This window comes from Oxyura jamaicensis, chromosome 5, assembly GCF_011077185.1.
Source record: "Oxyura jamaicensis isolate SHBP4307 breed ruddy duck chromosome 5, BPBGC_Ojam_1.0, whole genome shotgun sequence".
Lineage (NCBI taxonomy): Eukaryota > Metazoa > Chordata > Aves > Anseriformes > Anatidae > Oxyura > Oxyura jamaicensis.
In genome coordinates this window covers 20,765,018-20,790,944 of record NC_048897.1, presented here as the reverse complement: position 1 = coordinate 20,790,944, position 25,927 = coordinate 20,765,018, and the positions used below count along the sequence as shown (strand labels likewise).

At 34.9% G+C, this 25,927-nt stretch overlaps 1 protein-coding gene across 3 annotated transcripts in view; it reads right to left on the bottom strand.

Moving 5' to 3' along the window:
- Positions 1-25,927, bottom strand: part of TTBK2 (tau tubulin kinase 2) — an 86,049-nt gene that overhangs the window by 41,297 nt on the left and 18,825 nt on the right. For 2 of the 3 annotated variants that reach the window (XM_035326574.1, XM_035326575.1), the window contains exons 2-6: positions 23,145-23,304; positions 18,202-18,349; positions 13,409-13,482; positions 11,441-11,581; positions 8,592-8,696 (exon numbers count right to left, since the gene is read on the bottom strand). In XM_035326574.1, the coding sequence (XP_035182465.1) occupies positions 8,592-8,696; positions 11,441-11,581; positions 13,409-13,482; positions 18,202-18,349; positions 23,145-23,213 (537 nt within the window). In that variant the 5' untranslated portion in view covers positions 23,214-23,304. Of the gene's footprint in view, positions 1-8,591; positions 8,697-11,440; positions 11,582-13,408; positions 13,483-14,841; positions 14,953-18,201; positions 18,350-23,144; positions 23,305-25,927 lie in introns of those variants that run through there. The other variant, XM_035326576.1, reaches the window with a different exon arrangement.

The following is a 25,927-nucleotide window of genomic DNA, read 5'->3' as shown; positions in this document are numbered from 1 at the left end:
ATCCAGGAGACACAGACCGAGGAATTAAATGATGAAATATTTGTACTGTGCTATTCAAACAGCACACCAGGACTCCCTTTGCAAAAGGTCTGATGATTATCAGAGTTTTGTACAAAGCTATTATGTATTTCTAATGTTTTATAGCCTCAGCTCTGAATCTTCCCAAGTGCTGAAGAGCCGTGAATAGAGGTGGCTGTAAGGAGGCTGATTTCAAACTGCGTGGGTGAAGATACCTATCCTATGTATGGCTCAAGCTAAAACTGCAGCTTGCCAACTAATTAATTCCATGATGTCAAACTCCTCTATAAACATGCAATAATGAAAAACTGGATTAGCTTTGTTGCATTACATCCCACTTCCTTGCTATGTCTTCTTCCTCCCTTCATGTAGATTAGAACAACTATTTCTAGTAAATGTTTCAAGAAGCAGCCGATTCAGCACGATGCTATAGAGATGTACAACTTTCAGTCCTGTTAGAGCATAGTGATCTCCCCAGGTTAGTTAGCCCACTCAAAGCATCACGAGTGCAATCAAACTACTTCCAGTTTTAAAGTTAATTGAGGCATTTACATGACACCTCTGAGATTATTACCAAATATTTCTTGTTCTTTGTTTCAGCAGCTGCTATCTTCACTTCTGTAGTAGAGAGGGAATGAGGCAGGAAAATAGTATTCATTCTCAGTCACCCTTTTTCCCCCCTTTAACCTCCTGTTTTTGCCTTGCACTTCCTGATGCCTCACACTGCACACCTCTATTTCATGAAATCTAATTCACAGACCTGAGAAGGAATAAGGAGAAATCTGTCAACAATAAAAGGAACCCACACAAGTATTTGGCAGACAGGTTTAAAGAACTGGGTAGGAAGAAACCACTGTAAGCTATGCAACTATTTTCATGCCTGACATTGCTTTGCTGTTTTCAATGCCTTCTTCACATTAATTTCCATATTTGTTGTAGAAACACTGGAGAACTACCTAATGAGAATTCTGTTTTTAGGATTGCCCAGTTACAGACATTTAATTCTGGGATTTTTTCAAGCCAAATTTTAACTTGCACAGTACATCTTTGCATTGTAACCATTAATTTTGAGGTGTCCAGCTCATCGTAGATAGTTTTCATGCAAATGATGGGGAAGAAAAATATCACCTTTTTATCACCAATCTGTTCAAAAAAAAAAAAATGTTGTGAGATAATGGCTTATTCACTCAGATGGAAAACTTGTGAAGGGACTACTCTGAAGTATATCAATGTATAAAAGCCTTGGAGGACTATTATACAGATAGGATCTTATTAACAAAGTTTGTTTCTTCCATCATCCCTCCAATAAGTTGAATATTTCTATGACAGTAAGGAGGAGTGGATAATGTTATTAGTCAGGTACATGAACAGTAATAAACAGAACCTTTGCTGAGCCTGAGAAATGAGCCCTGTGGGAGCACTGGAAAACACCAGAGAGCCATGCCTGAAGGGCTACATATCTCACGCTCAATTCCACAGGCTGCCTCCACGCTAAGCTCAACAATACACACAGAGCTATTCAAGTTCTTGTGCTTTTCATGAACAAGCTAGGAAAAGAGTAAAATTGGAAGGATAAAATAGGATTATCTTAATGTTCAAATTCTTCCTTGTAACATATAATGTGTAATACCATAGCACCTACAACTGCAGAAACACTGAACTGTCACCTTTGTCACTTGCAGCCTGGATAACAACAGCCTTACCATATCAGTGCAATTATTAGTGAGACGTGACTCCAGTAACCCCTGCTCACAGCAGAATGGCAGGGAAAAGAGGAGGCTAAAATAGAAGAAGTTGCAGTAAATGATACGGAAATAACCAAGGGATTGCTGAAAATTTTATCAGAAGGGAGAAGGCATATAGATGAAATTTAGAGAAGTCTGTCTAAGTTTCAGTGAGAAAATAGTATGATTTACTGACAACCTGAAGTTAAAATGAAATGGAGAAAAACTCTAAAGTTTATTGCAAATTAAAGTGACAACACATGTTAAAGATAGGCAGTAGAGCCGAGAAAGATACGAAGGTTTTAAGAGGAAAAATAAATATGAAACATGCGATCTTTGACTGGTCACATCGCTTTATAATGAATGTACTGTTAGAGGCTGAGAGACAACATCAGTGGGAAAATATAGCATCAGGTAAATGCCAGCAACAAAATGCTTATCGATAGGATGAAGCAACCACTGAACAATACATTTAACAAAATAATATGGACCATTACCCTGCAGCATCTGGCTTTCAACAGTTTCAGTCAGGTTTGGAAATGGTCCTTCAGACCAGTTAACATATTTTAGCCATTTATTATACACTTAATATGGAGTACTATTAACTGAAAAAGCTCCCTGGAACTTTTTTGTATTAGTTAATGTATTTTCCTTAAAACCTATTTCCATTTAGTACTTAAAACATGTCCCAGTTGTTCTTGAGTGTTTCTTTAATCTATGTAGAGAAAGTATCAAGGACTGCTGAAGATATGATGTATTTTCTTGCTCTTTAAATAAAACTGAAATCTGATAAATTTTACAATTTTCATGAGTTGACTGCCTATTCTTTAAATCTAATGGTTTGTGTGTGCATGCAGATGTGTTTCTCAATTTAATCTGAATTTTCTCTAATACAAAGTTCAATAACTACCTTGAACAACTTCAGGTGTATAGTCTCTTATTTATTATAAATGCATACAGTCAAGCTATTATCCAGGAGTAGTTACTTACACAAACTCTAAATCATCAGTGTCACTGGGGCAAATAAAGAAAACGTCACCCATTTTAGCTGATATTGTCTGTGGACCACTTCTAAGACTTTTTTTTCATATAATCATAGAATAGTTTGGGTCGGAAGGGACCTTACAGATGACCTGGTTCCAACACCCTGCCATAGGCAGGGACACCTCCCACTTTTTTTTTTTTTTTTTTAGAAATAACGCTGTTGGCAGATCACGCTATAACAGCATTATTAGAAAGGATATTGAAAAGCACGTATGAGCAATCTATCCTTGCTCATACAAATCTGTGTGTCCAAACTATCTTCAGAGAGAAAAAAAGACATGCAGAAATCTTTTTTTTTTTTTCTTACAACAGTATAGCTTTCCCATTCCTCCTTTAATTCTTAAAATTACCCCATTTTCTTCTCCATATATCACCTGCTCTTTCAGTACTATGAGAAGTATGTTATCTTCTAACCACAGAAATAAACAATCCACAACTTTGTCATCTTCTGCCAAGAAGACAAGGAGATGAGGTAGAGTAAGAGGCAAGTACTCTATAGTCCTCCTCAGCAATCAAGATCACCCAGTATATTAGAAGAAACACCATGCAATTCAAATGCATAACAATTCCCAAATCTTCATAAAGTACAAAATAAAACAAAACAAACACCGTACTACAAACTACATATGTAGTGGATACATATACAAGCAATGTATACCTTCTATCTCCGTATTTAACTGAATAGCAATAGCCTTCGAAAGCTTTCAAAATGTATTTAATGCATGGCTTTGACCCATGTCTGTGAAGCACTCTGCAAAGGTGTGTTTTTTTTTTTTTTTTTTTTTTTTTTTTAATATATATAAGAAATCAGTTTCTTAAAATAATTTCCAGGACACTATCTGTCATTCTACAAAAGTGAAATTTGAAGATAAAAACTTACTTGCTGGAAAATCCTCAGAACTTCAGAGTGCTAAAGAAAGGCAATCAGCATTTAACTGGTTTTGTACCTAAACACCTGAATAGAATAACATGCTCATAATTTGAAGTGAACAGATTTATAAGTGTTTCCCCAGTGAATAAAAAGATCCAAGCATTTGCATTCACAGCTGCCTTCATTGTTTTTTTCTGTGGGTCAGATTGTACAGCTACTTCTGTATCTTCTGCTTTAGCAAGAGTTAGAACTTTGTTTCTGGCAGGTTATAAAGCTCTACACAGTACCAATAAGAACATGAGTAACACCTCAGAGAATTTTGGTGGATACTCATTCTCTTTGGACTTTAATACTTCTGTTAATGTTTAGAGTACGAGTCTTGCGAGTCCTTTAATGCAAAGCCTATCAGAAAGAGCTGTTTCCTAGCTGTTAAAAATCACAACTGCCACCTTGGTAAGGTATAAGATTTCAGATTTCCAGATAAAAATCTAGCAAGTTATATCTAAAATACTGCAAACCTCTTTAATGTATGCTAAAATAATATATTTTAAAATATATATTTTTTTCTAATAAATACAGGAACGTTTATACACTTGATATTAAGGTATTGCTAAATAAGACTATGACGATGAGATTTCTGTTTACTGGAGGATAGGAGGAAGGTGGGGAAAGGGAGAAAGCTGTCATAGAGTAACTCTTCCTTTGGCCTAAAAAGCCTAATTATTGAAAATATAAGACCTCCATGGGCAAAACAGTCATCTCAGAATATCTTTTAACCTGCTAGTTCGGATGCAGCCAGAGGAAGCCCACATTCCCAACTATGTACCGAACTGGGCAAGAAGGAGTTTTCACCTTTGCTGAGTTCAAATCACCAGACTCAAGGAACCGTCTGTTAATTCAAATAACTCTTTGTGCTGCCAGTGTCAGTAAGATGTACGCTGAGAAGACAAAACACAGATGCTTGAGATGAAAAGGTTTTATGCTAAACACCTCTTCATGGATATTTTCCAAATTGTTTTTCCCTAGATTTGTCAACTCTGCTTGCATGCCTGTTACACTCTCTTCTTTGTAAAATGAATACAGTTTATTTGGAGTTATTTGTAAGTTATGGTCTGCATAAATAAAAGACCACAAAAATCAGGTCTGCGATAATACATGATGGTTGAATTTATAGATCTTAAAAGAATTACGAACTCATAAATTCATTTTTAAGTGCTCAATAGGAGAAAGGTTAATCTAAGAGCAAAGATGAGTTATTTCTTTTTTTTCTTTTGTTTTGTTTTCTTTGTATTAATTTTAATATTACCTCAAAAACACTTGCTGTTGCTCAAAGATGTTAAGAAGGCAAATGTCCTTCAGATTTTTTCTCAAGGTTTTCTATTTCTGCACCACAGCTGACACCTTCACTTTCCAATATCACCATGTAAATAGAGACATGTAAACTGAAGTCTGTATGAAGTTCAGTTTATATTCAGAAAGAATCATGTACTCATTGTCACAAGAAAAACCAGATGCTTAAAATTACTAGTTATTTTAACTATCATTAAGAATACAGGGAACAACGTGGTAGCAAAAAATACCAGCCCTGATAACACCCTCAAAAGCAATAAACAGTAGACTATGAATTCTCATAAACATACTAAATTTTCATCCTTTTAAATGTATTTGCCTGGTGATCAGAGAGTCTTCCCACAATTAAACTGTAATTACCCTGCTCTGCAGTAATCAGTTCTTATGTGTACTACTGACTCAATTTTTGGTTTCCCCTCTTTCTCTAGCTATTTATTCCCCTACCCCTTTTCACTCCTTCCTTGATAGGCTATGTCATCTTCAGCAGTTCTTGTTCTGCCCCCACACACATTTTTTTCTCTTCTGATCTTTTCAGTAACCAGACAAGGCTCCTCCCATCAGTCCAGCATTGCTTTATTAACCTACATTCTAGCATTTCATTCTGCATCTACCCCAAATACCTGCATCCTAGTACTGTTCCCACTATGAAAAAATTTGTTTCAGAAGCCTATACACACATAGATTACTTCCTGAATATCCATATTCTTCATCCTAATCCCAGCTACATATATATCTCAAAAGTATATGTAATCAAAATACAATCCAGGCAAATAAAAATAACATGGGCAAAGAGCCAGGACTCAGGTCACTGAAAACAATTGCATAGTTGTAGAGAAAAATGGTGTATGTGCAACTTGTTTATATATGTTTTCAACAGTTTAGAACGGACTATACTAGAGACTTGACTTTACTTTTTCGACACTGCATTTGGGCATTCCATGTTTATACCAATTTATTCCCAATTTTAGAAACTGGTAGAACACTTCTGATTCTAATGCCATGTCATCCTTGCGCTGAAACCTTAGGATAGATGGAATGAATGACCCAAGCAAAATATCTTTGGTAGGTCTCTGGAAAACCTAACTGATAATTAAGAAGGGAAACAGATACCTTATGTAAAGCATTTGTCCTTCAGATATGTGAAATCAGCATACTAGGTAACAGTAATTCATATGGAAACCACTGTCTATTGACTTCAAAAGCTTAAGCTTTGTGACTGTTTCACACTATTCTAGAAAAAGAGGGTTGGATGGATAAAAAAATGTGAGAATAAAGATGTTAAGAACTAAAGGAGTAAATCCTTAGATTCCATAATATTCTTGGTGGATAAACAGCACAATAGATCTCCTTCAAGTCATATTTTTCCCTTCAAAAAATCAGCCATACTGTCATCTGCTGCTGGAAACCAAATGAAGGTCATTTTAGGTAATCTAATCCAAAAATGAAAATCATGCTATTGCAAATCCCACTGGAGAATAAAACAGTGAAATGGACTGAAAATTGCTCATTCCTCAATTCTGTAAACAGTCTACATATGACACCCCAATGTAATGAAAAATACAGCAAGCACTAAAAATGTAGAACAACTGAAGGGTTTACACGTGTAAAGTAAAGTGAAGTGCAGTGCTGGCTAGTGATTTCTGGAGGGAAATACCATCAAACTTTCCTGATTTAAACTGTGTTCGTCTATTTTGTCTTACTGTGCAATAAATGTTTCTGATCTGAACAAACAGACTTATGGCCACAAGGAATTCCTTAATGTTGGGTGAAATACAAAGCTGCAAAACAGACTAAAACCTGACACCGGAGCTTCCAAAGTTTATCTTCTTAGCAGAACAAGTTTTCTTTTAGAACACTTGTCATGGAAGTTCAAGGATTCAGGGATGATCTGTAAAATTTTAATTGGACTGGATTCTTTCTGCATAAGTTTGTTATATTAAAAGTTAGGCTTATTATAGAAATCTAATAATCAACCTTAACTAAGGAACAAGTCCTTAACCAATGGAGTACTACTTTTAGCATTTTCCAGGTTATTTGTACTACCTGCTAAAGAAATGTAATAAAGAAGAAGGATAGTATAAAAGAGAAGCACATAAGACATTTCATAAAAATATTAACAAATTTTATTAGCAACCATACTGTTGTCCTTGCTAACTATCTATAGAAGAGTCATATCTGACTAAGTACAAATAAAACTCCTATATTTTTTTCTTCTCACTGCCACTCTATTAATATGGATTACACTGTCAGAAAATTCTAAACAGATTAAACTGAAGAATTACATTCATTACATTGTAGGGCACTGCAATGAAAAACAAAAGGCAAGAGCTGAGTTGTTATAAAAGAAAAAATAGAAATATTAAATTCTCTGTTGTTATCACCTATGTTTTCTGAAAATACTACCATTGGGAATGTGTGGGTATGGGTGAGTATATATATATATATATTGAAATTACAGAATCTTGGTATTTGTTTTCTTTTCAAAATTACAGGTCTGTTAGAAAAACATTATAAGCAGCCAAACATACAGAACACAAAAACATTGATAAATAATAAAAATTTTAAACTACTTAAAATGTTTAGCTCACCTTTCCAACAGCAGCAGCCACTCTGTTGGTCTCCCCTGCTCTTTGCTTTCATTGCATTGTCCAGCATTATGGCTGAAGGAATAGAGTATAGCAGAACCTCGCTAATTTACCTTACTAATTCACACACCTCATAATTTGCACAGAAAAATTTGCCACTTTCCCACCTTCTTAGGAAAAATCTAATTGAAAAACCTGTACAGATGGCCTCAACCCCTCAAATCATGTCACAGTACTAAGCATGTTATACAATATTAACTGCTCATTAGTCAATGAATCATTCAATAGTACACTATTCATTATTGCCATAAAAATGTAAATTAAATTTGTTTAATAAAGAAAATACATTTCTTTAGACATCACCATGTACCATGGTACTGACTTGAAATTAAAAAAGGGACTCCCCACCAGTGAATTAGGGAGGCTCTACTGTACTTAGAGTAGCAATGTCCTCACTGATACATTGTTCTCTACTATTTTCTTCAGACTGCATCACATTGGCATACAGCAACTACACTAAGCCATGTCCTGTTATATAATTACAGTGTCCTATTACTGTTTTAATTATTAAAGCTTTCTCTTCCAGAAGATTATATGAAGTTTACAGTTTCATTTTTTTTCTCCTGCACAGATTTTTTTTCTGCAATATAAAATACCAAGTGAAAATCAGCTCTAATAGAGTACTCTGATATTTAATGAAAACCTATTTCTCACTCAATTTTCTAAATTAAAAGACCTATTATCCATAAAAAAATCATACAGTAGACCTGTGCCTCAAGCCAGAAATCAGAAATCAGATTCATTTCCGACTACCAATCTATTAATCTAATCAACAAATCAGCTGGCTTTTCTGATCTGGGATGATGCTTGTCAAGTTTAGATCAATCATGTGTTCAATGTGACTTATATCCCTCTCCAGAAAAAAAAAAAAATGAATCAAACAAAAACCTGTGTTACTGCATTCAATTAATCATATTGACAATTGTGAAAAAATCTTACTGGTCTGACATCCCCACATGAGTTGGTAAATTGCCGTGCCAAGCCAAAATCCAGCATATAACACTTCCTACAGGTGCTAGGAAAACGTCCCATAGCGAAGTTAGACTAGGAAGAAAAACAAATACAGATACAGATGTATTATATATTTATATATATGCTTCAGTCTATATACATATTAATGCAGTTACACAATCATAGAAAACCCATGTTCTGCTCCTCTACCTTTCCTTCCGTATTTTCAGTTCTACTAAACTCTCAATAAATTTCAATAAAACATTAAGAAAATCAGACACCAAACTTACCATATCTGAACTGCTGCCTACATAGCCCAAATAGATTGTCATCTAACTTTTGTGATTTAGAATCCACTCATTTCTAGCAAGAATTTTCCTGTCATCTCACCTGCTAACATTTTCAGACTTTGGTGTTTCTGACCCACGAGGTAACACAATCATCTGTACATATGCACTAATAACATAAACACAGAATGCAGAATAAGGGGTGCAAACTTTCTTTTCCTACATGAGCGGAGGAAAAACAGGACTTAAGGAACACGATATGAGGTGGAAAGTCAGTGAAGACTTATGGAGGTAATTTATTCTGCAAACACACAATAAATTTTCTTATTTGCATCTGTGCATTAACATTCCACATTAACCCTGTAATTTTTTTTTAAACTTCCAGTCTATGATTTTTAAACGTGTTGGTTGAATCAGTTCAATTTTCTCCCCAACCAAATCTCCTCAAAATGGATCACAAAATATAAAAGAGAAAGCAAAAAATGATTCTGTGAAATGCAATTGAAACTACACATCTGAGCAAGCTGGAAGCTTAAAAGAATTAACTCCAGAAAAAAACACTTCTGTTTTTCTGCTAAGGGAATCAGTGGTACTCAAAGTTCTATATAACTCAGACAGGATTTCACTAATCTTTGGGAAAATCGGAGCCAAGGGAAACAATGCATCAGATAAGTCTGAAAAGAATAATATCTGAAAGGGGCCACAAACTTATATACGGTCCAGAGAAACAACAACAACAAAAAAAAAACTATGGCAGTAGTTAGGTTATGCTCTTACAAGAAAGTTATTTCACTTTTCACAATACACTAGAAAATATCACAAGGTAATAGCAAATACGCAAAACTTAATCTGCCACTTCTGTGAAAGAAAAAAAAAAAAAAAGCCTGTTTTTCTAAAGTAGTCAGTTTAGAAAAAAATTATATGTATCATTATTTCTTACCATCTTCAGAGAATACAGAAAATCTCAAATAGGCAATATGCACTTCTACAGGAATCTTTTATTTCATGTTGCATTGCTACACAGTGAACCATAATTTCCTTGCTGGGTATAAATGACAGATACACCACTACAGGAGTACACCATACAGGAGTACACATTTTGTCAGGTTCTTAACTGCTAACTAGGTACAAAGCATCTCCTTACTTAAGGAAAGACAACAAACTAAATGGGAAACATTTGGGTTTGGGGATTATCATTCAGAACTCAAAAATTGATATAAAAATACGGCTTTGAGCAAGGGAGTTCTTTCCAAAACATCTTATTTTTATCTAAATAGACAATCACAGACATTTTTAATAGGGGACATGTTAAGAGAAATTTGAAAAAAAATTATCAAATATCCTCTAATACAGTTTTTTAGAAAAACTTCTCTGAACAGTTTATTTAAGAGCTGTGTGAGCATAAGCAGCAACAGTTCAGAGAAGGTACAACAAAGGTGAATGGAAGTCAGAGACAAACTAGAAGTGCTAAACAATCCTTATTGACATGTGTCACTACACACAATGAGCACAAGCTAATTAAAATTTAAAGTGTTCAGAACTGTGACTATTCTAGATGATAAATATGCACCGAGAAAAGGATCAACGATAAAGACGAGAAGGTTACAGTAAAAAATTGTAGGGAGGAATATACATCAATGAAGATCAGCGACTGGCTGGAATATCTTGGTGAAGAAGAATGCATAGATTCCATCTCAACAGTACTAGTCACTATTAATACACGTCAGAAATCAAGCCAAAAACTACACTGAAAGAGCTGTAAGAAGACAAAAGGAACATTCAGGAATTCCCTGGAACTAATAAATAACAATTATTTATTAGGAGGGAGGGCTGCAGGGCTGCTTTTTTTTTTTTTTTTTTTTTTTTTTAACATATAATATTGCCTATGCTTCAGCTTAACTGATTCCAAAGGTTACAGTAGATAAGGTCCACACTGGAAAATTCATCACTGCAATACCTGAGAAAGGTGAAATGCCTGTTCTCAGGTTCTCATTAGAAATATGCAAAGAACATAATACTCTATTTCCTAAAACTCTACTCTTTTAATAATCTTCAAGATAAAAGTTTTGAAGCAAAGTTTCAAGCCTATAATATCTCTTTCAGTAGAAACACAAAGCTGCAACAGTAAATTTAACTGCTTTGGGTTTTCCCCCTAAAAACTACTCAAGTGTGTATTTAGATTTATTTAGAGCAGTTGCTTCATGTCAAAGGTTGAGGGTAAAAAACAATTGAACCTATGAATTGAACTACGTGTAATCAACATGTAAACACTCCTGCTTGCATGATGCTACAGACAAGAGTTGGAAGTGTTAGCTTCCAGCTTAATGAAATTGCAAGGAGGGCTAAGTACTGAAGACAATTGTGACTAAAACCAAGGTTATTATTGTTCCAATTCAGTGCATTAATCAGAAAATTCTGCCCTGATGAATCCAGTTTTCTATCCTTCCTCATTTTTTCATTTTATCATCTGGTGTATAACCCATTCTTGTTTCTGCTGCCATCTAATGCCCACATATTACTTGCCTGTTTTGTTGTAATGAGCAGACTTACCGGCTTTATGTCCCTGTGCAGGAATCCCACAGAGTGAATACTTTCAATAGATTCCAAAATCTGCTTCCCAAGGCGCAGAGTGGTACTTATCGTGAACGTTCCTCGAGACTGGCTCCGACGCAGGTCTGCCAAATTCCGACCCTGGTCAAATTAAAAGGACATTTTTGGAAGAAAGAAACAAAAACAAGCAAATAAGACTAATACCAACATCCACAGATAGCATAGCTTTCCTATCCTTTCTTCAGCTGTTAATGGTTGGAATACTCTTATTACTTGTTTTCATATTTTATATTTAGGGATAACACATCTCAGTTAATGAACAGATGTCCCTAAGGATCTCCAACATTAAATTTAGAATCTATTTTTGAAAACATGCATCTTAGTATCTTTCTATGCCTAAATAACATGGACCAAACTAACAATGAATGCATTTCTCCATTAGATAATGTTGTATCTGTGGCACACTTGAAGAAAGATCAAAGAGAAAATACTCACAAAGACTTCTTTGCACTCACTTCCTTATGGAAAAGTATGTAATTTATTTAATTATACTGAGATGACTTAACCAAACAGATGAAATATATACATACAATTCAGGAAATACACTCCCATGACACCACAGAATTGTTGGTCTATCTAATTAACAGATGACAAACAATATGAACTGGAGCTCACTTCTTTCTTCAGCAGCATATTCACAAGAGCCCCCTTCTTTATCCAGCATTCATATTCACGAAGATGATAAAGGACAATAATACCATAATTTTAGATTCTAATCACCCATTATATAGTGAATCTATAGAGATCTGGGCAATCACCAACAATACTAAGTTTAACAAGAACAAGTGTCAGATTCTACACCTGCAAAGAGGCAACCCTGGCTATATGTACAGTCTGGGGGATGAGAGGCCCTGCAGAAAGGCATCTGGGGCTTCTGGTCAATGGCAAGTTGAATACGAGTCACCAATGTACCCTGGCAGACAAAAAGGCCAACTGTATCCTGAGGTGCAGCAAGCATGGCATGGCTAGCTGGCTGAGGGAAGGGATTGTCCTCTGCTCTGTGCTGGTGCAGCCTCACCTCAAGCACTGTTTGCAGTTTTGGGCACCACAATATAAGAAGGACATAAAACCATTAGAGAGCGTCCAAAGGAGGGCTACAAAGATGGCAAAGGGTCTAGAAGGGAAGATGTATGAGAAGCAGCTGAAGGTTTGTTCAGCCCAGAGCAGAGCAGGCAGAGGGGAGGCCTCGTGGCGGCCTGCAGCTCCCTCACGAGGGGAGCAGAGGGGCAGACACTGAGCTCTGCTCTCTGGGGACAGCGACAGCACCTGAGGGAATAGCATGGAGCTGGGACAGGGGAGGGTCAGGCTGGGTGTTAGGGAAATGTTCTCTACTGAGAGGTGATTGGGCACTGGAACAGGCTCACCAGGGCAGTGGTCACAGCACCAAGCTTTTTGGAGTTCAAGAAGCGTTTGAACAATGCCCTCAGACATAGGGTCTGAGTTTGGAGTGGTCCCATGTTGCACCAAAAGTTGAACTCAAACACCCATATGGGTCCCTTCCAACTCAAGATATTCTATGATTCTATGATTTTATCCTGCCCTTCCTTGTTTTGTTTTTGTTTTTAATTTCATACAAAAAAAGTAAACAAAATGAACAGACTAACATTCTATGTTTTACATTATTTTCCAGTGAAGTCTTCAAAGGAATGTGTATTATCTCATTAAACACCTTCCTTTCAATAGTCAGGCCTTTCTAAGGATACAAACTTTCTCCTTTCTGAGAGAATTATGGAAAGCATATGAAAGGGTAAGGATATAATGTTCAAATTAGGTTAGCTCCCTACTGTTTGTTTATGATCTCTGTTTTTTTCATTTTTCAGTCTCTAAATTTTTACTGGTATTTTCATATGTTTGGCTAATAAAACAAAACACACCACCGAAATTTTGAGCTCTGTTTGGTAGACTCACCTGCAACTGCATGACCACATAGTTAAATCTGTCATTCCTTCCACATCCAATGAATCTACAGACATGATCTTTTCCTGAGGGAATAAAAAGAAACAAATGTAGCAACAACAATGACAATCTGTGGCTTTATTCCTTTAAATACCTAGCAAGCAACGAGAAAATCTCCATCAAAACCCTAGAACTTAGTCATACACCTTCCAAATATTCTCACTTCACTTGACAGAAGAATGGTTGCCTGTTTATTGTCTCCTGAGGAAACTCCCTGCCACACAATTAAAAAAGGTTGTCTTCTTAAAAAAAAATAAAAAATATTTTTTAAAAAAAAAAAACAGGATTAATTGCAATAATTTTAAAACATTCTTTTAAAAGAAACCTCTACAATTTCTGCAAATATGTAAGTGCTAAGCTATAAGTAATACCAATTTAAGTGAGATGAGCAATATTATTTTATGAAGGATTTGCAGCAAAATCCTCAAGATGAAATTTTGTATATTCATTGCTGCAGCTCTCAGTTAATGAAGTTTCATCTCAAATATTTATGACTCATTCTACAGTCACTGTGGGTATGCTGGAGGAACATGCTCAGAGAAACACATATTAGTCCACTCTTTTGTGGTCAGATTTTTATCTAAGAAATTCAGTAAGCATCCAGAACTTGGTTTGTTCAAGGAAACCCTATTTTAACTGAAGCAACAACTCCAGTTGTATGGTAAAATCTTTGGAAACTAACTTTCTTAAAGAACTGATGAAATGGCAAAGGACTAAAGTAGAAAATGTACACATTATTCAATTAACCTAATTCTCTTCTACTTCAGTATGGCTACACATACCTATTACAATTTTGTAAATACCTTGAGGTCCTTTTCTCTCAGTGTGTAACACAACTGTGAGCCTGTGACTGTAGAGCAGGGGGAGAAAAAGACAGTAGTAGGCTGCAGTGAATGGTTGTGCCCTTGAAAAGATTCCTAGGGAGAGCATGAGGACTAAAGACCCATTCCTCGAGCTGCGCTGTATCACTACAGCTAGCTCTGGCCCACACCAGAAGCAACCCATCATCAAATTATGCTGCAGAGCTGTAAATGAGTGAGATAAAAGTTGTCGAGGTTGTGTGAGACAGAAACCAACTGAGGGAGTCTCACTCTCACTGAGTGAGATTTGACAAATCTGTCTTCTCCGATCTGACTGTGTGAACAGATGGCCAAGCAACATGATTAAATAAAATAACCATCTGTTGCAGCAGATTACTTTTTAAAAACAGTGTTTAAAGAGTTAAATGGTATTCTGATAACAAAAATTAGGAGGCAGCATCACTGGCAGGAAAAAAATATATAAATAAATCAAGGATGAAATCAATGACTGGACTACAATAAATGGCCATATCAGTGAACATACTCCTCCCTCATAATTAACAGACAAGTCATACAGCTACTCACATAATTAAGCATAGATCAGGGTCTTAAAAGAGCTTCTTTGAAGTTTTTCTTTATTCACTGCACTGCATACCTACAAAGTTATGACTCATTTCACCGCTGCAATGAATGACCACACTGTTTTAATTTTCAAAATTTCTCAAAGGAAAAATAATAATAAAAAGTACATCCCTGCAATTCTGCCGAAAGTTATGCTCACTTCAGTTTCACAGTTTACGTGAAGTAAGATTCTAATTCAGAAGCACTCTAAAGTATGATCATAACCATGAGAATGTGCATAGTTCTAGGAAAGACTGAAAGGTCTGTTTTGCTTTATTGGGACACATTACAACTGCTTATTTCCTATCTAAAAGCCTGTTTCTTCACAAATTCCCCAGAATTTATATATGATAATAAATATATATATTTAAATAAGTCAGCTCGACACATCAAGAGAATTCTGAACAATACTGTCAGTTCATGTCAGCAGTGAGGCAAACACCACATCTTTCATTACATACTATTCACAGATCAAACCTGCCCAATGTTTGCAAAAAAAATATTTTTATGACAATTACATTTGTTCCTCTGATTTATGTCCAGGATAACTAGAACAGCTTGAAAGTAAGAGAACATTAGCCATTTGAGAACAGATTAATAACTATATACATATACATACATAGTTACATATGTACATAACAAAAAAGGATAGAACAAGATAAAGATTGGTATCAGAGGACATACACTATTAGAAGGTAGTTACAAAAATATCCTAAGAAAATTGTCTACATTTTAATTTCCTCTGAACCTGTGAGTCTCCAGAAAATATACACATGTATATCAAAAGAAAAAAAAAAAAAATCTGTGCAATAAATGGAGCATTTAATAAAAAATATTCTTCAAGAAGCAAGAACAAAGTTTTTTTCCACTCCTCACTTTGTCCATTTTTCTTCCTTCTGCAATAGATTTTTAGCTCTTACACTCTAAAAACGTGCAAAGGTAGATAAATAAATACAAATGGCTTCTAGGAGCCAAGATTTTATGTGAACCAGTTTTCTCTACCATAATCCAACATCCTATTTGATTAAAATCCTTCAAGTATGGATAAAAATATATGCATGTAAAAATCAAGTTACATATCTGTGCAAACTATAGATCTCAATACACCCATGAAGTTTATTTACTGTTGACACGTTTGTTACTGAAGCCACTTTCCTGATCATCCACAATGTTCCCTACCTAAAGCCAGAGCAGTTACACTTGCACAGCAATGACTGACTAACAGTCACTGCTAGCATTACTGTCATAAAAGCACAGGTTTTTTCTTTTTTTTTGTTTGTTGGTTTTTCTTCTCTTCCCCTCCCCCGTTTTTTTGTTTGTTTGTTTTTTGTAATTTTTATAACGTGTAAGAGAATGATCAGAGAGAAGAATTAAGGAATAATCTAGATCGTTTTCTCATAAGGAAGGTTGTCAAAAGAGCACCTTCCAAAGAACTCATAAAGAAATCAGGTTTTAAGTTATATGAAAACTTCCATTTATTATTTTCCCTGAAAAAAATAATATTGAGAAAATAAATAACAAAAAGTGAGAGTTCTTTATTTGGATTTTACATTATTTGGATTATTTGCCTCATTATTCCGTTCTTTTTATCTAAACAGCATTTCCCAGGATTCAGCAGAACTAGAGACTTTTCCACAGGAAAACTTCAGTTATACTCCCAAAGGAAGAACGATATGAAAATTATAGCTTCTGTAAAGCCTTGCAGGAATATTGACAAATGCTTGTCTCAGCCAAAAAGTAAAAAGATGGTAAATTTTTAAGGAAAAATACCCTTTGCAACCTTTGAACTCAAACTTCACAACACTTGAATTCAAAGTAGAATGTTTCATGCAACAATTTAAATACAAATTGAACAACATGAATGTCATAACATGAATGCCATAAATAATTAAATAGGACTTAAGGTACACAGTTGGATATGGGCTACGTTTTTACAAATACATTGGCATCGTAAAGTAAGCAAATTCCACAGTTTTATTTCAGATATTATTTCTCAGATATTATTTCAGATATTATTTCTCTCCTGTTTCATCTATACACTCTTAGAGACTTTTTTTTAATTAATAATAAAATGAGATTCATGTATACAGGAAAAAAAAAAAAGTAAAAAAATTAATTCTGGGCATTTAAAAACCTAGGAGTTACAAAGTAACTCCTTCAAAACTCACAGTTCTTAAAATAATTTCTTTCAGCAACCCTGGCCAATGGTTTCTAAATTTAGGATTTGTGTCTCTGGACTGGAAAAGCTACAATTCAAAAAGAGATAATATAGAACCCCCTGAAGCTTCTTGCTCAACTATGTAATTAATATTAGATGCTATTGTGAAAGTCTTTAAAAAGACATGAACACAGGAACAGTTTGTTAACACTGTCACATGTGACATGCTTGCCCTCTTAAATCTATAGAGGCTGTCAATTTCTGTTGCAATGTAACCTCTATAGCTGATTAGGCAGCACCATATGTCATGCAGATTTTGTTTTATTCGAACTCGGAGTTGGAAAAAAATCTGGCTGCTGACAGGGACTGATATATCAGTCAAATCTTCCAGATTCAACATAAATTGTTTAAAGAAAAAAGTCACCTTTGAAACTTTATTTTGAATCTTATATATCTTATATATAATGCATACAGCAGTGAAGAGATGCCACTGCGTATTTCTCTGTATTAATAGCTTCAGACATTGAAGTATTAAAAGGTGCATCAAAAGTGACTATTCAAAGCCATCATCCTGAATGGTCAAGGAACCAAACCCTGAAAGTATTTCAGAATTTTACATACTAATAATTATTTCTTCTACAAAGGATTTTTAAACTGTGGGGTTTGTTTTTGTTTTATTATGCTTCCCATTTCAACCTTCAAGTAGCCTTTGTAAGTATTGCCAAGAAAGAAGAAATACAAATATTCTTAACCTTGTTGGTATGTTAAGGACACTCAAATATTCAATGCTAGATAGATTTGTTTTGTTTTGTTTTCTCTTTTTAGGATGGTCTTCTTTCTTTGTATTACCAACAAATAAGTACAGAGTAAAAAATGTAAGGAGATTATATAGATCCAGAATAAACTACAGTTGAGCACAGGTTTTGCAAGCAATTTCATTTTTTGTTGTTCCTTTTATTTTTATGTCATACTGTTTCAAAGTAAAAGTTCATTGTAGCAAAACTTTCAGAAGCTGAATGAGATTCTATTCCATTCTTAACAAACCATTTATCAAAAATTTGGAAAATATGGAAAATACTAACTTGAACTATGACTAAATAGAGATTACTGTGATTTTAAGTATAAACTGACATGTTACTTCCTCCATATCCAGGGTGTAGTCCTACCTTGCAATTTCTTCAACACAGCTACTTCCATTTTCAGTACTTGCTTTGGCTGCTGAGCTGACTCGACCTTCAATGCAACATTTTCCCGAGTAAGCAAGTCCAGCGCATCGTAAATTTCTCCGAATCCTCCACCTCCTATTTTCCTTAACTACATTGAAAAAGCAAACACAAACAAAAACAGATTAAAAAATGGGGAGAAAACAGGAAACAAAACATCAATACTTCTTTCCCCTGTCTTTCAAACTGAAAACACTGTTGTATTACTAACAGATTTTAAATGAATATGATTGTATCCTTGAGTAAGTAAAAGAGCTATTGAAAAATCTAAAAAGGTACAGTTAACCACAGACAATTTGGAAGAGAATCATAGGAAAACAAGTTAATATATCTGATGTCCATCTGCACTAAAATTCCTTCATTTAATACACTATAAGAGTACAATTCCCAGCATGAATCTGACCAAAGTCAGCATGCTGAATATATACTTTCCTCAAATAGCCATATGCTACCCAAAGACCTTCAAATACAAATGCACAGTGGCATTTAAAAATATGCCATCTTTTTCTTTTTTCTTTTTTTTTTTTTTCTCAGAAATACACAATTCTAAAGGTATACAACTTCTTGTACTTAGTGCAAAAAGCCAGAAATTTCTATTCTGTGCAGTGACTCACACAAAAGCTAAATCATAAATGAAAAAAATGGCTAAGATTATCTTTGAATATGTATATTAAATATTACTCATCTATTTATGGTTCACTAACACTATTCTTATTAACAGACATTCCAAAGAAACAGGCACCACTGCAACATGCATCGGTTTTAGGAGGAGGTAAAAAGAATGTTCCTGGCATATTAACTAGTTTACACTATACTCAGAGGAAATATTAATAGCTGTGTTTTCACTCTGCTTTAAATATTCACAGGAGACAATGACCTGCCTCTTTCAGTATCAAAAATGTCAATGTTATTTCATAATGTTTTCATATGGTGATCTGTCCTGTACCTACCATTGATAAAAGAGAAACAGAGACAAAATGAACATAACCTAAGGAATATACAGTACTTTATTTTCTTTTTTATTTTAAATTATATTTTACCTTGAAATGACTGACATGATTTTCTAAACGTCACTTTAAAAAGCCTACACCATATTAAGTGTTGTCAAAACATTCCAAGGATCTAGAGATCAGCAATATGCTGACCTGTCTTCAGATTCTGAAAATGAATCTAATGTCTCCTAATCTAGACAATCAGCCATCTGACTGAGAAGCAAAACACATTTTTAAAAATAGCCTAGACCTCTAAGAAGGAAACAGATCAAATAAGGTATACTCACTTTTTTCCTTGCATTTTTAAACCCAAGTCATATCACATGACATTTTTATTCTGTAAGATTGCAACAATACTCAGTATTTCATCATGCATTTTCTGATCTGCAGATCTTTTACCATTGCAAGCAAGTCTTATTCTAATATTCTTAAGATGAGGAAAACAGGGTTCAAAATGTTTTTTTCACTTCCTCTGGCCTCACATTGCCAACTCTGAAAAGGTGCATTAGATAAACGCCACATCAAGTTAAAACTTAACTAACCCACCTAAATATCAGCTTCTATTGCAACATCTGTTGATTGCAAATTCAGATGATCACTTCCTTCTAAAAAGCACACTAGCAGCTGACAAATTCAATCTCCCCTCAGACAACCTGTATACCTTCTCTGAAGCAGGGTAATGAAAACACAACCACAGGCTTAAGGTTACTACTCCTTAACCAGCATATTTAAAAAAACTAACAAGTTCAGGTACAGAATACCACAAACCCTGAATAAGAAGTTAATATCTTTGGACATGGCTTGTTTTAGGTAGTACTCAGGTAAGAATCTAGTGTAAACACTAAAATGACAACAAACCATGAGAAATAGAGTATTTTCAAGTCCCATGAAATACTCCGTACAACATGGTTACATTCAGATGTGTGTCTGTATGCAGACCATTAGTCCTTAAAGAAAGGGAAGAGATGCCATCTAACATTGGAAAAACTAGCACATTGTAATGCAATTCAGTATAGATGTATTCATATCCCTGTATGTCCAAGTTGCACAATCAAAGATGTTGTTTTGTGACTAATTCGGCCACTTGACAGGCCATTTGGCCTGCACCTCTTGGTCTGGTAACACCAGTATCTTCTCGAGCCCTGAGCTAGTGTCTGGGTTCAAACCGCTAAACATAGATGTCGATCTGACTGTGGTTTTCAGCATAAGCACTAGTATAAGCACAGTGGGGACAGTGAAAATGCATGGTGAGAAAGGGGAGAGAGGAAACAGAAAGACATGATACAACCATCCTTGCCACTCACTGTACAGACTAACAGCAGTTTATCATGTAACTTCAATTTACCAGCTTTGAGAAATGGCAGGACTGAGCAATACTGCCTCTGAAAGGTTGTTGATCTGTTTTGTTTTGTGCTTGTGGGCTAAAATAACAAATGAATAAGCCACCACATTGATAAACAGATCAATTTCTATCCTCAGATGAAATACACCAGAATCATTAACATACATCCAATAATGATGGCAGTCAATAATTCCAGGCACAAATGAACCTCTGATGGCAGAAAAAGAATTTTCCACCTTTATCAGTAGGTCATGCATGACATTCAGCAATGACCTCACACTCTCCTTGGTCTTTTTGCTGCCAATGTCCCAATAGAAGCTTTTCTTGTTGCTTTTCATATCCCTCACCAGTTTCAACTGTATGCTGAGCTTTGGCTTTCCTAAATACTCATCCCAACATACAAAGGCATGGTCTCTATTTCCCTCTCAAACAGCTCATCCCCTTTTCCACCTTCTGGTCACTTCCATTTTGCTTTTGAGTTCAAACAGCAGCTGCCTATTCACTCATATTGGTCTCCTCCCACATCTGACCAGTGTCTTCTACCTTGACAAGGACAATGTTGCTCTCTTTTACACCTGCACCATGGTCTTCCACTCTGTACATGAGTTTAATGCTTTTCATCTTTGCATTCAGCATCTCTCACTCCAAACTCATTCTCTCCATCCTCTTTTTCACTCCTTTCTTTGTATGCCTCAAGTCTAAAGAATATAATTTCCAACATCTTTTTCCTTTGTGTTTTTCATTACACTGCATACTGAATGATGATTTTTAAACCCATCTATAAACAATTATCATTACATTCAAGTTTCTCTAGGTTGAAAAGCAAAGAAGGACTAGAAAAGACATTGACATAGGGAAAATACAAATACAAACAGACAGAAACTGGTAGAGAGAGTGACTCAGAGGAAAAAAAAAAAAAAAAAAAAAAAAAAAAAACTTATATAACATCTTTTCTGTGTCTACATTTCAAACTAGAATCACCATAAAGAATCAAAATTAAATTTAGTTGAGCATCGATTTTTAAAATGTTCATGTCCACAAACTGCCACAAAATAATCTCATATAATCAAACTACAGAATTGGTGTTCTTCAATGGGAGGAAAAAAAAAAAGGCAGGATAATAGAGAGCTCCACAAGAATCACAAAGACAGAACTCACAGAGGTCAGTACTCATTGCCACTAAAACTTGAAGTCCCCTGGCTTATACCACCTCACCTTTCTACACAAGGAACTTTTGTTAAGTATTCTATTGCTTCAAGAACACTAACAAAAACCATCAATACTTCATAATCTAGCAGAAGAATATCAATTATGTAGATGTGTTAAGCACTGTGGAATTTCTGAAATTTCCGTGCTCCTTTTTTTTCCACTGACAGCCTGTCCTATGAATTCTTGATTTCAGAAAGTGTATCACTTTAGATGCCATTAAGAAATCCTAACTGTTTAATAAAGAAATTAAGAAACTGAAGAGTTACTCACAGACAATGTTTGGCATTCACCTACCTGTAATATTTGATTTGGAACCCATACAAGTTAAAATTTATAATCACATGAGATGAGCTAGGAAAGAAGATAAACCTGAAGAAAACAGGCCTACTGTTTCATATAATCAGACAACTGAGTAGTTTTGTGGATAGTGACATATTAGTATACTCTTTTCTATTTTTAATCCTATCTTATACTATTTGATCTGCCTGGAGACTATGGTTTCAGTTTTTACTTCACTCTAATATTGAGATACAATAAGAGAGAGTATATTACAAATACTTATAACTCCAAAGATTTGGTTCAAATTCTGTTTACACAAAACTACAAAATTAGTATCAGCTTCCTGCATTTTAAATGAAGTACAGAACACAAGATGGTTGAAAATACTTAGTTTAAATGAATTTGAAATGAATGATGAATTTGTGCCTTCTATGTTCAGTTTCACAGTTTTAAACAAAATATTTAAATGCAGGAGTAAAATAAAGCAAAGACGATGCAAAAAAAAAGTGATTCAGTGTCTATTCACAGCCTACTAAACACACAGAGAGCTGAGGTACCGAAAGCATTCTATTATGAAGCTGGGTTTTTCCTTATTTTCTTTGTTTTGTTTTGTTTTCAATCTCAAAAAAAACTACATGCATCAAAATTCTAAAATGATTGGGAGAGTGCAGAAGGAGCTATGAGAACTCTGCTTGATTTCCCAGCAAAAATAGTTTAGAACAGATATTATGACTCTCTAGATGTAAATAAAGGATATGAACACCAAAATGGAACAGAGCTATTTACGGTAAAGCCAATATGGGCACACAATCAAATGGATATAAATCAGCCATGAATAAATCTTTGCTGCAATATAACAAACAAAATTCATTTCTACTTGGAAGAGCAGCAAGGTCCTGAAAGAGCTTTCTATAAGAAGTAACAAGTCTTACAATCTGACTAGTTTCAAGAAGATGCCTGATCGCTTTCCATAATGGACTGAGATAATCTCTAGCTGATTGGATTCAATATCCTAACAGGAAGATTTTTAAAGGAGAAAAAGAATTGCAGGAAGGCATACTCACCACCTTCCATCTTTCTTTGACCAAGATTCCCACACTGAGGATGTCAGGCTGCTCCCCTCCTCCACTCATTGCAACCTCCTGATGCGCGCGAACTGCTATGCGAAGTCTGGGTCAGCAAAAACCATCCAGATCCCAGGAGTGGCTTCCATTTAACCACTGCCTGCAGAAACAGAGCAGAACACGGGATATCAGTGATGAACAGAGTGACATGAAATACAGAAATTGTTGTGCCTCTCACCTAGCATGTTAACCAGCTTTTTTTGTATCCTATGGCAACTTATGTCAGAATTAGAGCCAACTTCCAGTACAGAAAGAAATCCAAGTGTATTGTTCCTTACTTGTTTTAACCAGCTCACACTCAAACTACCAAGCCCACCCTCAAAATAATACCAGTGAATATAAACATTTTCAAATTTATATTGTGAATAAGAATATGCTGGCAGATTCAAATTGTTGTAAACCATAATTACATTTTGCAATGTTAATAATAACTTTCTAAGCATGAAATAATTAATACCTTACCAGATAATTGATTAAATAATAGTAATATATAATAACAAGCTTAAAAAAATATTAACCTCAAAATTACAGAAATAAATATTTATATTGAAATTCTAATTTATATTTAATTTATTGTAATGCCTTCCAACTACTTCATGTTTTACAATGTAGTTCACATAGCTAGTATTATTTATGATTAAATATGTCTAGAAGTGCAATTTCACTGGTATGTGCCAGGGTACAAATAGCTAAAAGGTGAAGGAAAAAAAAATGTGTTGAGTAAATCACTTTAATTCTTCAATTTTGGTGATAATCTCTAAGCAAATTTTATACAGCAGTATCAAAATGTTTATTCTGGAGCTTAGTGCACACATAATGACTCTCATCAGCACCCACTCCAACCAGTCAAAAAGCTTATTTCATTTGCTATGAGCTTTTCTGGAATTGTACGTGTTAGACTGATATAATTTTACATGCTCTCTTATTCAATGCCAAAACAGTATTAACTAAAAGTAGAAAACTCTCTTACCCCTGATTGAGCACACCAATGGCACATCAATACAACCATTCTGGTTTAAATTAACAGGATACATTTTTATACATAGAAATGCCAGATTTACTACTGTGGTTAAATTATACTTAAAACAAAACCAAAAACCAACCAACCAACCAACAACAACAACAACAACAACCACTGTTTAATAAACCTAGTTTTAAAGATAGAAGTTTAATGTGACAGTGATTGTGTTTTGGCTAGTTGGTTTTTTTTCATATTCATATTCTTCCATATTAATTTTTTCTATTTAATTTAAGCCTTTCTTGCTTTAATTGTAAATTCTGACATTCAAACCAACTCCAAACAAAGCAGAAACCTCTGGAGAAAAATTAATCTGAATTAGTTGAAGATCTGAATGTATACCTAATTAGTTAGAGTGGATTAAATACCTGTGAAAGCATGTTCATTATGAATACACAGCCTGAATTGGTTTAATTTAAACAAATGAAGGGAAACCAAATTAAGATTGTGTATTCTGAGTAAGAGTGTGCACCCTGGAATTTAATCAACTTGAACTAAACCAATTTCAATTGTACTGGTGCTGGTAAATTCTCCCCTGTAGATAAGGTCAAAATTCTAAAGAAAGCCATGGTGATTTATGTTAACACTCTCAGCATTACAAACCACTGACCATAATTACTGACCTTTGTAATAGAGTTATCATAACACAGTCAAGAATTAAGTAGGCCAAAGAGAAAATGAAACAGCACTAACAAAGGGACAAAGGTCTATTAAACACTTCTAAAATTACATGTTTACAGTATGTTCAATGCTTTTGCCCAAACCTTTGTTTATTCTTCCACCACCTTCCAATTATGGGGTGGTCTTCACTAAGTACTACTTTTACTCTCTTATCTTTTTTGACTCTTTTTTTCTTTCCTGGCGTTTGTTTATAAAAAGTAATGGAGAAAGTATTCTGGAAACAATGAATTTTGCTAAAGCTTTCAAACAAGTGAAACAACATCACCTGCAGAAAAAGGAAATGCTTTGCTAAAGCAAAGATATGACAACAGTGGTTTTACAGTATTGTATCAGTATTGCTATCAGCCTTGATCTGGTATCTGAATAGATTTTTTTTTTTTTTTTTTTTGGATACATTTCAAATGACAATTTATAGTCACAGCTTTGACAAACATTTTTGAAAGCTATCGATTCATGGAGTCTTGAGCATGCTAAGGGAACATCAGTAACTAGCCCAGAATGCAATGTTACAATACATACACCTACAGAACCATGCCATATTTTAAGAAATATGTTAAAAGTACTGTTGCTATAGATAACATCTGCATGGCCAAGATAACAAAATCTTCATTTGTGCACAATTCCTCAGTCCTATTCCAGTACATTAATTCTTTGTTAAATCTCTTGACATCCTATATCATTACAAAGCAAGAAAATCTATTCTACATCATCATTCTCTGATATTCAAAACACCAAAATCCCAGGACACATTAAACAACCACACACAGGAAGCAAAAGGTCTCTCCTAAGCCCTGGTGGCAAGGTGCTAAACACCTCCTGAAGCTTAAGAAGCTAGCCCTATTACAGTGCACGCAGAACAGCAAGCACTGATTTACTTAAGAAACATAAATTTTATGAACATGTTGAGGTTAATTTGGACAACCTGGTTCTTCAAGACCTCAGATAAAGGAGCCTGAGTATTCAGGTATTCAGAATTCAAGGCCAGGGAGCTTGAAATTAGCCTGAAATTCGACCTGTTCAGGCC